Below are 15714 nucleotides of genomic sequence, written 5' to 3'. Positions count from 1 at the left end.
TTGAAGCAGTGTGCAATCATCTTGACAGAGAACAAAAAAGGCAGCCAACATGCGAAAAAGAGCTTTGACTGTCCTTCAAGAAGCCTGGAGAACTATTCCTGAAGACAACTTAAAGAAATGACAGGAAAGCTGCTTTAGATAGTTCAGGCTGTGGTGAAGAACACAGGTGCTCATCCCAAATATTGTCTTTCAGTCTTGTTAGAATTGTACAAGCTCTGTTTTTGTCCTATATACCGTATATTCATTTATGTTTGCACGTTACAATACATATTTGTGGCTCAAAACCTTTGCACAACACTGCATCTGTAAATCCACGGGACCACTGGTTAAGTAGGAGTCTTCCAGCACATCTGCTACTTTGGTATGTGCAGCAACACAAGGTCCAACATAAATCAGGGTGTGGAGATTAATAATTCAATGTCAGAAAATCACATCATTGGTCTCAGCAGACACAACACACAGCAGCTGCAACAAAAAACACCAACAGACTGAGTGCTAACACAACATTTCAAAGAAGCTGCTCCAGAAAATTATTTTTTGTCTGAAAGTGTGCAGAGCAATTGATCCTCAACACCTCAAATCTACAGCCAGAGGCAGATGGTGTTGTTTTTCCTTTCATTTAACTTGTAAAAAGATGACTTAAATAAATAAATAAAATGATGATGAAGTCGTCTATATCAATCTGAGCTACTGTAGCATCTTACGCATCTCATGTCAACAGTGTTATAAAATGTGACACATGCATTTCAGGAATAAAACATGAAATGGTTGCTTAACTATAAAAGTAGAAAGAAGATACGAGGCAGTGTCGCACACTTGACTGATGAGCTGCTGTGATCAGACATCCAAGCATGTGTAGTATTGAACTGGGTGTCATTGCATACAGTTTAATAAGAGTAACACAGCAACTATGGGTGAGTAACACCCACGTGTTTCATCAACATACTGTTTGTGCACATAGTACACAGATTAACAGAAAGCCAGAAAAAAAAACAGCTAACAATATTAGTAAGATTAATCTTTGCTGCTGTATTAATGCAGTAAAGCTGACACATACACACACATCCAGACTCACACATGCCTGTTTCTGTACTCACAGTTGCTTGTGACTGTGCATTATAGTCAGACTCCATCTTAGCCAGTCGGATGTTGGTGTCCTCCAGCAGTTCCTGGATATTCTGTGTGTGTTTCTTCTGCAATTCAAACTTCTCCTGCTCCATCTCTGTCACGGCAGCATGCAGCTGCAAGGGCATGAAACATCTACATGTCAGTCACAGATGTTCCTCGCCGCGATTCCAGTCATTGATGACTGATCAATCGTTTCTCTTTTAATTTTTAAAAGTATAAAAACACTTTTCAGCAATCAGAGACCCCATAATACTCTTTTTTTTAAATCAATTCCATCCATTCTCTGCCATTTATCCTTTTAAGGGTCGCGGCAGGCCTGGAGCGTATCCCAGCTGTCTATGGGCGAGAGGCAGGGTACAACCTGGACAGATACCAATCTGTCTAACCAATTCATTATATTAAAAACACTCGATGAAGGACTTGTTGAAGGACTTGTGGACTGATGAAGAAATCTCATATCTCACAGTCAAATGGGCTTTTAGCTTCAGACTTCCACCAGACCTTCATGCCATACTTTCTTTGTTTATAAAGTATATAGTGACTGAAACTTTTGGGCTTCTGGGTAACAGTTACAAAATGACATTTACGTCACACCTTGTAATGTTACATACATACACTCAACAGCCACTTTATTAGGTATACCTTGCTAATAATGAGTTGGCCCCACCTTTGCCTTTAGAACTGCTTTGATTCTTAATGGCATAGATTCAATGAAGTGCTGAAAACACTACTCAGATTTTGGTCCATGCTGACATGATAGCATCACACAGTTGTTGAAGATTTATCTGTAATGGGAATCCCACTGTCATTGTCCAGTTACACCACTACCGGTAGGGCTGTGCGATATGACCAAAATCTCATATCCCGATATAAGAATTCTATCATCCCGATAACGATATAAATCACAAAAATGTAACATTTTCTGTAAATTCTGTGAATCTCGAGCAGCTCGACTTGCGGGAAGTGTTTCGAGCTGCGCGTCGTGTACCTGGAGTCGAGTGTTTTAACCGATGCATGAAACTATACATTTTTAGACATACTGTAAGTTGTAACGGCCGCCGTATTCTTTGTGAGTATTTATTACACGGCGTGCTGCGGGGAAAAGCCTGTTCTAACGTTTGAGTCTAAGGTTTATTTATTAGCACCTGGCGGCTCTTTTTTGCTTCTCATCCGTAAATAATCTGCTCTTTCATGTGATTCAGTTCATTTTGAAAAGTCTCAACAGGATCTTGAACTTTATTGTGAAAGGTTTATGTGGAACATAAACAAGCGGACACGCGATGGTGTTACCGTTGTTGTTGCTAACGACAACGCATAAAAACAGGCGCTTGTCCGTCCGTAGTGTGGTTATATTAAATATAAGAGAAAGAGAGAACTTTAAGAAATTAATATAGCCACTACAGTGACCATCAAAACTATGAAAAAATATTGCCGTAAACAGTTTATTTTGCGACACCACGAAACAAACGATAGCGTAAAATGAAACAATAGACGTTTTTATATCGTCATCCGATATATATCATTATATCGAACAGCTCTAACTACCAGCAGCTAGAAATATTAATAATACAAGTATGGCCATTTTCCTTTGAGCTCTGGCCTCATGTATTCTCTGTAAACACTAGAAATCGTTGCGTGGGAAATGTAGATCAACAGTTTCTGAAATACTCAGATCAGCCCTGGCACCGTCTGCCACCAACAACCATGCTGTTTAAAGTCACTTAAATCACCTTTACTCCCCATTCTGATGCTCAGTTTGAACTCAGCAGGCCGTCTTGACCATGTCTATGATGGACCATGTTCATGAAGTTGAACAGGTGTACCTAATACAGTGACAGTGAGTGCATACTTCCAAAAAGTGGAGTTAGTACCGTCTGCTTCTTTAGATGTGCAGTATCTCTTTTTGAACAGGGTTAAACATAATTCACATTTTTTTATGTGATCTGAGAGAAAAAAAAATGTTTCTATAACATCATTTAGCACATGCTGAGCGACCCTGAAGAGATGAGTGTAAATTTCATTAGCATCTTATTGAGCCCCCACAGCTGAGCTAGCTGGAGCTGTAGGAGTGAAAAGACAATTTACCTAGGGCACAGAGCATTAATTTTTCAGCAGTGAAAAAACCCACACTAACTTAAGCACCACATGAAGGAATGAGGTACAGCCTGGCTGCTTAAAGCAAAGTCTGCTTGTCTCATGCTAACAAACAGTCTTCCTCTGGCTCAGGGCTGCTTACACGGCGTTGGCCTGTAGAATTTCTAAGCCCTTCAACTTATCCTCATACCTTCTTCTCCCACTCGTTTTTTAAAGAGTCGGCGCTCTGATCCGACATCTTCTTCAACTCTGCAATCTGCTTCTCTTTGCTCTCGCAGATGACCTGGGATTCTCGCAGCACGCTTTGAACTGCGGGTAAGCGCAGACACAAAACACACAAAAGAGCAGTCAGGCCCTGCCTCAGGGTATGAACAGATGGACACATGAACAGACATGCACGCACACTTGTGCTCGACTGATGTGCTGTCAGGAAATCAATGACAGTAAAGATTTTGTTTCTATTTGAATGGCTACTATTTCTTCTGTGCGACGCAGTTTTATCATCGGACACTCTTAAAGCAGACACGTGAGAAAAGAAAGGAACAAGACCAAAAAGAAGGATATCAAGTATAAAAAGACACATAAGGTGACTGAATTTTAGATTGAGCAGCACAGCTGGAGAGTGTCACTCTACACCAGTGCAATCCTTTGTGGAATTGCATCTTTTTAGGCTTTTTACTCCGAGTGGCAGAGACACAAGTACAAACATCCTTCATGTTAACCCCGCAATCATGTGACCTCTCACCTTTCTTCTCCAGCTTACGGATCGTCTCCTCTGATTCTTTCTGCTTGGTCCGGTGAAGGCTCTTCATCTCCTCAATCTCACCATTTTTTCGGTCCAGAATCTACAGATGGAGAGGGAGACACTGAAAGTGTATTCGGCTGTTTTTCTCTTACTGCCAAGAAAATGGCATCTGTCATAGCAAAGCTAAAGCTATTAAAGTTTTCGCATGCAAAGTTCACAAAGTCTAAATTTAAGTAAGCACTATGTGACCCAGATATAAAAAAGGAAAATGCAACCGCCCACACTGAAAGACAGCGCAGAGACCCTGGAGTTTTTGACAACCAGCAACATTAAAGAAGTTTTGTTTTTTTTGTGCAGAGTTTCTTGCTTTGTGAGCTCATGTATACTGGTCCCAGTAACAAAGGCGCTTGTCGACTCAGAAATCGAGAGAAAACCAACAACACACCCGGCAGAACATTATGTTATTTACACGGGTGCACATAAGTGGTCCGCATTCGCTGTCAAAATAAAAGACGCGCACAAGTCAAGAAGTTGCAACGCGCGTTTGCGTCCATATAAAAAGCACTGTTTTTGTCCGCTAGAGTGGGATTTTCACGGCACATTCCGCACCACATCTCTGTGCGTTCATCATTTGTTTGAAGCCAGCTCACCTCCTGCAACCACTTTTCCGAGAATACGCGCTTCTTTTGTGGTTCGGACTCCTTCTGACATTTCTTTGGAGGTGGAGGAACACCAAAGTAATTGCTTAAAGGAGCTTCTTCGACATCTTTAAGAGTTCTAAACAAATGTCTGTCCTCCTCCAGAAAATCTTATGTATGCAAACACGCGTTGCAACTTCTTATCTTGTGCGCGTTTTTTTATTTTATTTTGACAGCGAATGCGCACCTGCGGACCACTTATGTGCAGCCCTGGTTATTTAGCTCTCATATTGCAGCCACAGAAATTCTTTTGTCCATGAAACCATAAAGCTGCACTTTCTTTTTGCCTTATAGTCTGATTTGTCATAACTTTTCCGTTTTGTGGTAAGCTTTTCTTTGGCTGTCACTTCTTCACCCTGACCTGTCTTATTTGGCTCAGCAGAACTAAAATGTATATCCTGCTGCTTTTACACACACACACACACACACACACACACACACACACACACACACACACACACACACACACACACACACACACACACACACACACACACACACAACGGTCAGCAATTCTCTGTGCGATCAACCTCTCATATGTTTAAGCTTGCTGCGGGAGATTTCACTTGTCATGTTTGCATAGTAAGCTAACGATTGATAAGACGATGTCAGAGGAATTGGTGCGCAAATTATCATCACTCACCAATCAGTGCTGTCGCTCTCTATACACAGTTCGCGCGATTGCAAAGTGAAAGCAAAAAACAAGCGCAAATTCAAACGCGATTTCAATATGTCACATATTGACAGTGGCTCATCGATGCCAATGACATAATTACCCAGCTACATTTCCGAAAGAATGCAAAAGCATTGACATATATTTTTCCTTCCTACAATAGCCCAACGGGCAGGGCAGAGATCGATTTTGGTAGCCCGACTGGAAAAATCGCTAGCCCCGGGATGTCGGGCTAGCGATTTTGCGAGCCCTGTATCTGATTGAGGAATCACTCATGTTTGGAAAAGAGAGTTTATTACAGAGAAATGGCTCTTTCCAAAATAAAAGCTATACTATACGCTTCTTCTGGGCTATATTCTCAGCAGCATATTGTAGCGGGTCAGGGCTGTTCGGGGTTCTGTTTGTACAGTTATGTTTTGTTCATGTTGCCATAGTGACGGGTGACGCCCTCTCGCTGCGACGGTGTGTCCTTCCGGGGTCAGAGGGCGCCCTGTGTGTTGTTGTTGTTGTTGTTGCTGTGCGGTTGCCGCGCTGAGCAGTTAGCTAGCGGCAGTGTTCTTCTGCAGATGTCAATAAACGGCTGTGCTCCCTGGCTAGCTCACAGGAAGCAAGACCAAACGACACCTCCGTCTCCTCCTTGTCTGAGCTCGCCACATTGGTGTCAGAAGTGGGATGATGGTGGCACCCCATGTTCTGACCCGAGTGACTTTTCCCCCGCCGGTCGTGACAGGCCGGTGCAGCAAAAGAAGGCGCCTGGACATTTGCAGGACTTTGTGTGGGGTAATGGGGTCGTCGGGGACGACTGACCCCTTAGGTAGGGACTATGTACACACATTCCCAGATCTCTGATGTTGAACTTCTACAACTGTGCCATCAGCAGCGTTCTGACGTATGGATTTCTAGTGTGGTTCCCCAGCTGCACCAAGGCCGATCAGCAAGCACTCCAGCGGGTGGTGAAAGAAGCTGGCAGAATTATTGGAACAAGTCTGCCAGAGATCAGTAATATCTTCCCCACTCGCTGTCTGAGGAGGGTGCACAGTATCCTGCGGGACCAACATCACCCTGCGCGCCACCTTTTCCATCTGCTGCCCTCAGGGAGAAGGTACAGGTCTATACAGGCCAGAACATCCAGACTGGCCAACAGCCTGTATCCACAGGCTGTGAGGCTCCTGAACTCTCTGCCCCCCTCTCACGGACAATAACCATATCCAACTTCTTAATAGCAATGAACTGGTCTGCATTGGTGCATCATATCTTTATTCTCTTCCCCCTCCTGCCCCCCCCCTCTTTCTTAAATAGATAACTATCATATCTGATATCATATCTCACAGTACAATAATATTGAATGGGTTGCATTGTTGTATTTTGTCATGTTTCTCAGGTCTTTGTCTGAATTTCTACGAACATTATTGCTAAGGATTGTCTTATTGCATTGGAGTCACACTGGGTTAAATATGTACACTTGGGTTTTAAGGGGTATTTATTATTTTCTTCTTTTTTTGGGGTTGTATGGAAGCCCCAAACGCAATTTCATTGTTCTTGACAATGACAATAAATAAATAAATACTAAATACTAAATAAATACTATGTAGCGGGTCAGGGCTGTTCGGGGTTCTGTTTGTACAGTTATGTTTTGTTTATGTTGCCATAGTGACGGGTGACGCCCTCTCGCTGCGACGGTGTGTCTTTCCGGGGTCAGAAGGCGCCCTGTGTGTTGTTGTTGTTGCTGTGCGGTTGCCGCGCTGAGCAGTTAGCTAGCAGCAGTGTTCTTCTGCAGATGTCAATAAACGGCTGTGCTCCCTGGCTAGCTCACGGGAAGCAAGACCAAACGACACCTCCGTCTCCACCTTGTCTAAGCTCGCCACAATATTAAACATATCAGGTCCCCATAAGGAGAATCATGTGCTAACGGCTGTCTAAATGACTCGGGTAAAGTTTGTAGCATGCTTGTTGTTTTTGTCTGCTTCCACTTGTCTTTGCACTAAGATGATGTCGGCGTAAACGTGCAGTCATATTCGTTGTGTTCCCACTAGTGCTGTCAGCGTTAATCTCGTTGAAATGACGTTAACGCCACAACACAGCAAATCTCCGTTAACGAGCTACCCCTGATCGCCCGTGCCTGAGGCTAGACGACCAACACGTTAACGAGCTAACTGCGCTAACACACTAGTTCCCACCCATGTAATTGAGCATTGCGTGGCACATCCAACATACTGTTTTACTTTAGTCCATGACTCGCTTACCTTCAGGGTCATGCCTCACATGAAAACCAAAATAATTCCAAACGCCAGATCTGAATGAGGGTGGGGGAGGTTCAATTTGCCATGTTGCAAGGAGAGCTTAACTTCTGTCTCGCTGGCTTGCCCTGCGCTCTTCCTTCTGACGATGCTGTCTGTGTTGAGCGCTTAGTGGATCTGCGCTCGACAGTGCAGCCTAGGCGGAGTAGTCCAACGCAGATTCACTGAGCGCTCAACACAGACAGCATCGTCAGAAGGAAAGTTGATAAAATAAATTACAAATTTTGTATTGTTCGATACATATGCCTACCGAACCGAAAGCACTGTATCGAATGGTTCAATAACGATACGAGTATCGTTGCACCCCTAATATTTATATATGAATATATTCTTCAAGGTAAACATGTGTTTGAATCCGCTGGACTGTGGAGTTTGCATGTTCTTCCTGTGCCTGCATAGGTCCTCTCCAGGTACTCTGGCATCTTCCCAGAGACAGCCAGGTGCTGCCACTCAAATACATTTGATTGACTGACCACTAGCAAGTGTGATCACCTTCATCAAAGTTTTAGCAGTTTGCTGATCTGGAGCATTCAGATGTGTGTTAAAACAATGCCATAATCTTCCCAGGAAGGTCAGACCACACAATACTGGTCAATACTGCGATACCTACGTTTGGCCAACCAGCATATCAGCACAAACACTTCATACCAACTGCAAAGCACGGTAGAAGGGTGATGATTGGGCTTGTTTTTCAGCCATAGGATCAGGGCACATAGTGCAGCCACCATGAACCAAAGAATCCTCGAGGCAAATGTGACGCTATCTGTCCGACAGCTAAAGCTTGGCTGAAACTCGGTTCTGAGACAACAGTGATCCTAAGCACGGAAGCAAATCTACAACAAAATGTTTGAAAAAGAAAAGACTTGAGGTGTTGCAATGACCCAATCAAAGATTAGACTGTGGTGGGACCTTAAGACAGGTGTGCATAAATGAAGGCCTGCAAACCTCGATGAACTGAAGTAACGATGTAAAGTAGAGTGTGTCAGAATACACTCGCAACAATGTGCGAGACTAATAAAGTCAGACAGAAAACCATTGTTTCAAGCTCATTTTCCCACATGTTTGCATAGAGCCCTATAAAAAAAATTTTTTTTCCCCATGACTACATAAAAGGTTAATTGGTGATTATAAATTGTCTGTTGGGGTGAATATGAAAAAAGAATGATTATCTGTACATGAGACTGGCACCCTGTCCAGAGAGTACGCTGCCTCTTGCCCAATGACAGCTGGGATAAGCTTCAGCCACACTGCAACCCTGATATGAAGATACAAAAAATGAGAGAATTTAACGCCATACTAGCTTAACGGTGGTGACGCTTAAGTCTTCTGTTTATGGATGCTAATGTAAATTTATTATTAATTTCGTTTTTAAAAAAGACAGAAAAAGAAATTGTTTGTCTGCTATGAATCATGTGTTTATCTCATGCATGCCTAAATTAAAGGCTGTTATCTGTAGCAACATGAAACACGCTGTATGGCATTTCACTGTATGACTTCATTCATTTCATCTTTAATAAGCACATCCATTACTTAGGAGACTACGTGCAAAGTGTGAGAAATGGCAGCTGAATGAAACACCTGTGCTAAGGCGCAATGAGGTAACTGCATCTGCTTCCTGCTGCCATCTGTAAGTAATTAGTTAAATTAGGCCATGGAGAGTTTCTCAATTACTCTGTTGCATAATATGCATATATATGTAAGTGCATTCTGCAACTGGTGAATCTATCTGCTATGCAGATGGTGCCAAGCAGACTGGTTTACTTTATAGACAAAATGAATCCAAACTCAACAATCCAAGTCTCATTTTATCAAATCTACTTGAAATATCATTCTGAACCTGTCTATAAGCTTAATGGATTTTTTTGGCTGTATTTTTAGGTTTGGGAGTAATGCCATTAACAAAAGGGAATAAATAGCGTTATTTCAACAACAGATGATGCTCTGGCTGAAATGGACCAGTGGTTATTTTTCCATTAATTCCCAAAGCCCATGAGACTTTAGCATTTTGTTCAATTTAAGTGCACTTATTAGTCCAGTCTACCATCGTCTCTGTGAGTGAGAGTGTGATGGGAGAGAGATGAAAGGAGGATAGGGTGACTGGAGCAAAGTTCACAGAGCATTTAGGGATACCCATTTTTTTTTCTCCATTTTACTACCCTAGAGGCGTTGTTGTCATTTCCACTGAACAAGCCGATGACACAGTGTCAGTTCCAGAGAGAGTGCACCAGACAGTGGGAAATGGCAGCTTTTAGGATGTCCATTTTAGGATTGAAAATACATCCTATGCCGGGGGAAGGGGATCCAGCCTGGCTGGCTCTGACTTTGACCAATACCATCACTGGAAGAGGACAAAATTAAACTGCAGAAGAAAGAACCAACAGAATCTGTAACATATGTAATTTAATCTCAGTGCCATTTATAACATATTGTACAGTAAACAGAGATTTGCATGTTAATAACATAAGATGTTCTTCTGCACTTGATTTTATCAAATATTTTGGAACTACTCTCACCATGCTTTGGATTTAAAGCAATGGGACAACGACTCGTAGCCTTTCAGCAGCCGATACATTATTTATAAGTAGACTAATTAAAACTAAACCTAGCTTGTCCACTTTCCATCCGGCTCATCAAAGTCCACCCCTGAATAACTCCCCTTTGAAGCTATTATGGGGAATATTGGGTAACATTCAGTGGAAATTAAATTGGACATAAGTTGCAATCTGTATGTAATTAAAGAGAGAGAGAGAGGGGGGGGGGGGGCAAAAAAGAGCTGGCTGTCATCCTGTCTCTTGTCAAACACTAAGATGCAGTGGGCATTTTAAAGTAGGAAGAAAAGTAGAGTGTTTTTTTCTGTTTTATTAGAAGCTTGTGTGGCAGCAAAGGAAAGTCATAGTGAGTATGTGACAGATCCCAGGTGCTTGATCTGCAGCCTAACTGACGGGCACCGACTATAATGTGAAATAAACCAGCTTTATTGCTATTTTAACCAGCTGACAAAAAGCTTTGAAGAGGTGATTACATGCAGGATGGAGCGCTAAGAAGAGGACAGACTCATTCCTTTACTTTTCATTAGCCACCAAATGAGAATCAAGATCAGTGACGGGCGTAGGTTAAACAGCTCTCCTGAGCACCGAAGTGAGCGGGCCTGTCGAGAAAAGAACTGCACAGACTATTTTCACTCATGTAGAGGGCATTATATTAGCACCAACTTTATATGATTAAAAGTTATCTAAAGACGTGACCATAACAAATACAATCAAAAAGGAGATTTAGCCATGTTCACTAAAGGACTAAATGATTATCGGTTCCAAATTGGCTGGTCTGAGTTTTTCAGAAGCCAATGATTTGCTGGGATTGACCCATTAAACAATCTCTATGATTTGCGAGAATGGTCAAAAAAGAAAAAAGAATAGAAAAAAAAAGAAAATATCCTGTGAGCAGCATTTTTTTGGTTAGAAATACCGTGTTAATGTCAAAGGTCAAGGAAAGATGGCCAGACTCAAATAACCACTAGTTATAACCAAAGTATGTACAAGAGCATCTCTGAAATCACAACACACTGAACCTTGACCGTGTCACGGTCCTGGGCCATGTGGGCCCAGTATTCTTAGTTTCTTGTATTTTTGTATTTCGTTCCTTATTTAGGCCATGTTTCCTGAGTTGTCCTATTGTGTTGTTCCCTAAGTGTTTTCCCTTCGTGACTCTTACCCCCTGTGTGCCCCTCTGTGTATTTTTGAGCCCTCGTCTCTCTTTGTGTTTATTCCATGTTTCCCCTGACCCAGCGTTTCTAGTTCCTTGTGATGTTTGTAATATGGTACTTGTGTGATTTATTCTATGGCTTCTAGTTTTGATCCCTTGCCCTTCATGTCTCTCTGTGTCCCCTCTGTTCTGTGTAATTGTGTGTCTTTGCATGTTTGAGTTTGTTTTCTGTCCCTCTGCATTGTGCATTGTGTTCTCATGGTTGGTCTTTTGTTACTCCCTCTAGTCTAGTTTCTTGTGTTCCAAGCTGAGTATTTCCCTCCGCGTATTTTGGTTCTTAGAGTCCTCTGCCTTATGGTTTATGTCTCTGTGTTTCTTAGTTGCTTTCTCCACTGTGTCAAGTTTGCGTCTCTGTATGATACTTCCTGTTTTACTTTGATGGTCCATGTCTTATGCGAATGTGTCCTGCTTTGCTTGTCTCGTCCAGCCTGATTACTCCCAGCTGTGCTCTCCTTCTGTGTCTCATTCCCTCGTTATCCCTCTGTGTATTTAAGCCCTGTGTTTCTCTGAGTCAGCGTCGCATCGTCCCTCATGCTGTGTGTGAGTCTCCCCGTGTCTTCTGGTATGTGTTACCATTAGCTCTTCCCAGTTTAGTTTTGCATTGCTTTTGTATCACTGTTATCGTTTGTCACCTGTCAGCAATAAAGCTGCATTTTGAGTTCAGTTCTGTTTTCCCGTGAGTTTGCGTTTGGGTCCTATTTTCCTGCCTGCCACACACCGTTACATGACACCACGAGGCTACTGTTTACACAGGCTCACCAAAATTGGACCACAGAAGATTGAAAAAATGTTGCCTGGTCTGAGGAATCTCAGTTTCTTCTGCAACATTTAGGTGGTGGGATCAGAGTTTGGACATGGAGAACACGAAAGCATGAATCCATCAGACATTGTATGAACAATTCAGATTGGTGGTGGTGGTGACAACTGACCATTAAACCCCACAGCCTAGATGAGTATTGTTGCTGACCATGTCCATCCCTTTATGACCATGGCGTAACCAATCTTCTGAATGCTGCTTCCAGCAGGATAATGTTCCATGTCACAAAGCTCAGTTCTCAAACTGGTTTGCTGTACAGGACAAAGACTTAATTGTACTCAAATAGTCTGTCAGTGTCAATATGAATCAAAATCTCTCAGGAATGTTTCCAGCACCTTGTTGAATCTAAGCCACAAAGCATTACGGCAGTTATGAAAGCAAGGGTGTCCAACCCAAGACCAGCAACAATACTCTGTCAGTGCGCCCCAGGGCAGCTGTGGCTACAATGTAGCTTGCCATTGCCAGTGTGTGAATGTGTGTGTGAATGGGTGAATGACTGAATGTAGTGTAAAGCACTTTGGGGTCCTATGGACTAGAAAAGCGCTATACAAATGCAGGCCATTTACCATTTATTTACCATTTAGCTACAGTAGGTGTACCTAATAAAGTGTCCAGGGAAGGCATGTTTGTCACTTCCCTATAAGAGCTAGCTAAACACAGGTCAATAACTGCCATAATTAAAAATATCCAAACAGCTGGAAAGTTACAATAATTGATTACAATAATTAATTGAGTACACACTAAGCAAGGACTGTGAAATATGCAAAAGCTTTTGTTCTTACTTTCTCAACCTCTGCATCGTGTCTCTGCTGCATCTTCAGTTTTTCCTCCTGATGCTTGGCCTCCAACACTTTGATCTTCATCTCGGTCTGAGAACAAAGAGAACCAAATGCCATATGTAACATTTAAAACACGTTTAAAACCGTGATTTAACTTTTGTCATCCTACCACCAAATATTATGAGCAAGATATTTTAACCACTAAAATCTGTGTCCCAACTGTTTTACAGACACGACACGGAATAACAGAGCCTGTCTGTCAAAGGTAACATAAATCCGGATGATACAGTTACAGCATCTCCCAAACAAGTGCAGCTGATGATCAAATAAAACCACATTAAACCTTTAAAAAAAAAAAAAGATTTTTCCACACACAGAGAGCTTCAAATGTGCCCAACTGTTTGCGCTGCTTATTTCTGTGTTAGGGCTGGGCTATCATACAGTTCACGGTAATACCGGTGTAATTTTGGGCAACGATAGGAAAATGAAATATCGCCATAGAATATGGGTAAAACGTGCATGCGCAGTGCCTATGTTTACATACGCACATGGCAGCGACGCGGAATGAGAAGAACGAAAGTGGATCGTTAAATGAAACGGATGAACCAGAATTGGTTTGTAAAAATGCTGCAACTTCAGTGGTGTGGAACTGGTTTGGCTTTCGTCCGTCAGATACACAACAAAGCACTATTTTTGGTAGCGCATGCTAGCGGGCCGTCGTTATTACCGTGTTGTTTGGAAAATACGGCACACTTAAAATCAATTCTTTGATTTTTCGGAAAATCGACAGCGTCCTTTATAATCCCGTGTGCCTTATGTATGAATTCTGGTTGTGTTTACTGACCTCAAAAGGATTTTATGTACACGGCGCTTGAAAATCTGTCAAATGTTTTAGTACGACTTTGCTAAGCTACGAACCCGCACTGCTTGATGGATTGTCGGAGCATTACGGCTATAGTAGGCAGGTGCCTCGCGGAGTGATACGAACTGTGCTTCAACATAATATTACCGTATTGTGTGTGTATAACCTCTTTTTAAGTTTTGTGGATATTATACATGGTTATGCTGAGGATATGTCGGCCAATTTCCACTGGAAATGCCTTTTGGTTAAACTGTCAGCAAGGAATTTGCACTGTTACGTTTTTATATAACTTTAATGCACATAAAAAACAGCTGCTTGTTTAAGTGAAAATACATTGATGGGGTTTTTTGCACTAATAAAGTTGTGGAGTTGTGAAGTATTTTGTCTAGTGTCAATTATATCGTCAGTTATATCGTTATCGCCAATTTTCAAATGTATATCGTGATAAATATTTTAGGTCATATCACCCTGCTCTACTCTGTGTACACGTTTGTTTACAATAAACAAAGTAAAAACCTGTTTGTGTGTAGTTAAGTTAATCATGCAGGGAAAGGCTGCTTTCATTCAAACACTGTTTTCAAAGGATCAAAAGTTCAACGTTGTCACGAGCATGTTGGAACAAATCTCCTGGAGCTAGAGGACGTTCACACACTGTAAAACAAAACCCTAATGATTCGTCACTTTCTGTAATTGACTCAAACAAAAAAGAAGAAAAAGAAAAAAAAAATCTGTGTTTTTCATCTTCAAAGAGCCATTAATCATCACACAACTACATCTGAAGGAGAGAGACAAAGCTACAAAATGACAGCTTTTTGACAAAACGTGGTTTCTAAATATTTAGTGGCTTAAACTTAAGCTAAGAATTTATTGATTTATAAAGCTGTCTCAGCTTTATAAAGATATAAATGTGCTTTTTACACACTTTCAAAGCTAAGAAAAGAAAACAGAAAAAAAGAAGAAGAGGACACTTTTTGATCCATAGCCTAGTCTTACCAATAAGATGTGAAAGTATGAGCAGATAATACTCTAAGCCTTACAGTATTAAGGAATTTGTACTTACAGCTTTTGACCTGTGCATCTGTGGTCCAAAACACACTGTATCCTACCACTATTTAGCTGCCACTAGTAACAGTGATCATCGCTTTTATGAAAACACTCACTAATAATTACCTCAGAGATGGAGGTTATGTTTTTGGTAGCGTTCGTGTGCGTGTCATTCTGTCTGTAAACAGTATAGCTCAAAAAGCTTTGAATTCATTTGCTGAAGACTTTATAAGGATGTGGATTGGGCCTGTGTTAACAATCTATTAAAATTTACCTTACATCCACCAACACCTCCCATTCACATGGATATCAGAACATTACCCAGGTAAGTGACACACCTGGTCCATCCATGTGATATAAAAGGAAATGTCATTGATCAGACCAGGCCACCTTCTTCCGTTGCTCTGTCCAATTTGGATACTGTGGGGTTAGCAGCTATGCAGCCCCACACACAACAAACTAACACATTTCCATCATAACCAGCATTAACCTTTTCAGCAATTTGAGCTATAATAGCTCGTCTGTTCGACTGCACTGCGCAGGAAAGCCCTCGTTCATCACATGCTTCAGTGAGCCTTGGCTGCCCATGACCCCGTCGCTGGTTCACCACTGTTGGACCACTTTTAATAGATACTGACCACTGCAGACCAGGAACACCAAATATAAGCTGCAGTTTTGGAGATGCTCTGACCCAGTTTATTCAGCCATTTAATTTGGCTGTTTCCAACTTGCTCAAATCTTTACACTTGCCTATTTTTCCCAATTTCAGCATCAACTTTGCGGACAAAATGCTCACTTCCTCCCTAATACATCTC

At 41.8% G+C, this 15714-nt stretch overlaps 1 protein-coding gene across 4 annotated transcripts in view; it reads right to left on the bottom strand.

The window, feature by feature from the left end:
• Nucleotides 1–15714, bottom strand: part of cep112 (centrosomal protein 112) — a 145306-nt gene that overhangs the window by 86290 nt on the left and 43302 nt on the right. For all 4 annotated transcript variants that reach the window (XM_080905363.1, XM_080905365.1, XM_080905362.1 and 1 more), the window contains 4 exons: nucleotides 12997–13083; nucleotides 3968–4067; nucleotides 3413–3531; nucleotides 1098–1241 (listed from right to left, as the gene is read on the bottom strand). In XM_080905363.1, the coding sequence (XP_080761489.1) occupies nucleotides 1098–1241; nucleotides 3413–3531; nucleotides 3968–4067; nucleotides 12997–13083 (450 nt within the window). The remainder of the gene's footprint in view (nucleotides 1–1097; nucleotides 1242–3412; nucleotides 3532–3967; nucleotides 4068–12996; nucleotides 13084–15714) is intronic.

This window comes from Rhamphochromis sp. 'chilingali' (assembly GCF_963969265.1).
Source record: "Rhamphochromis sp. 'chilingali' genome assembly, chromosome: 15".
Lineage (NCBI taxonomy): Eukaryota > Metazoa > Chordata > Actinopteri > Cichliformes > Cichlidae > Rhamphochromis > Rhamphochromis sp. 'chilingali'.
The sequence above is the reverse complement of the archived record's forward strand: the minus strand, read 5'-3'. Positions and strand labels throughout refer to the sequence as shown.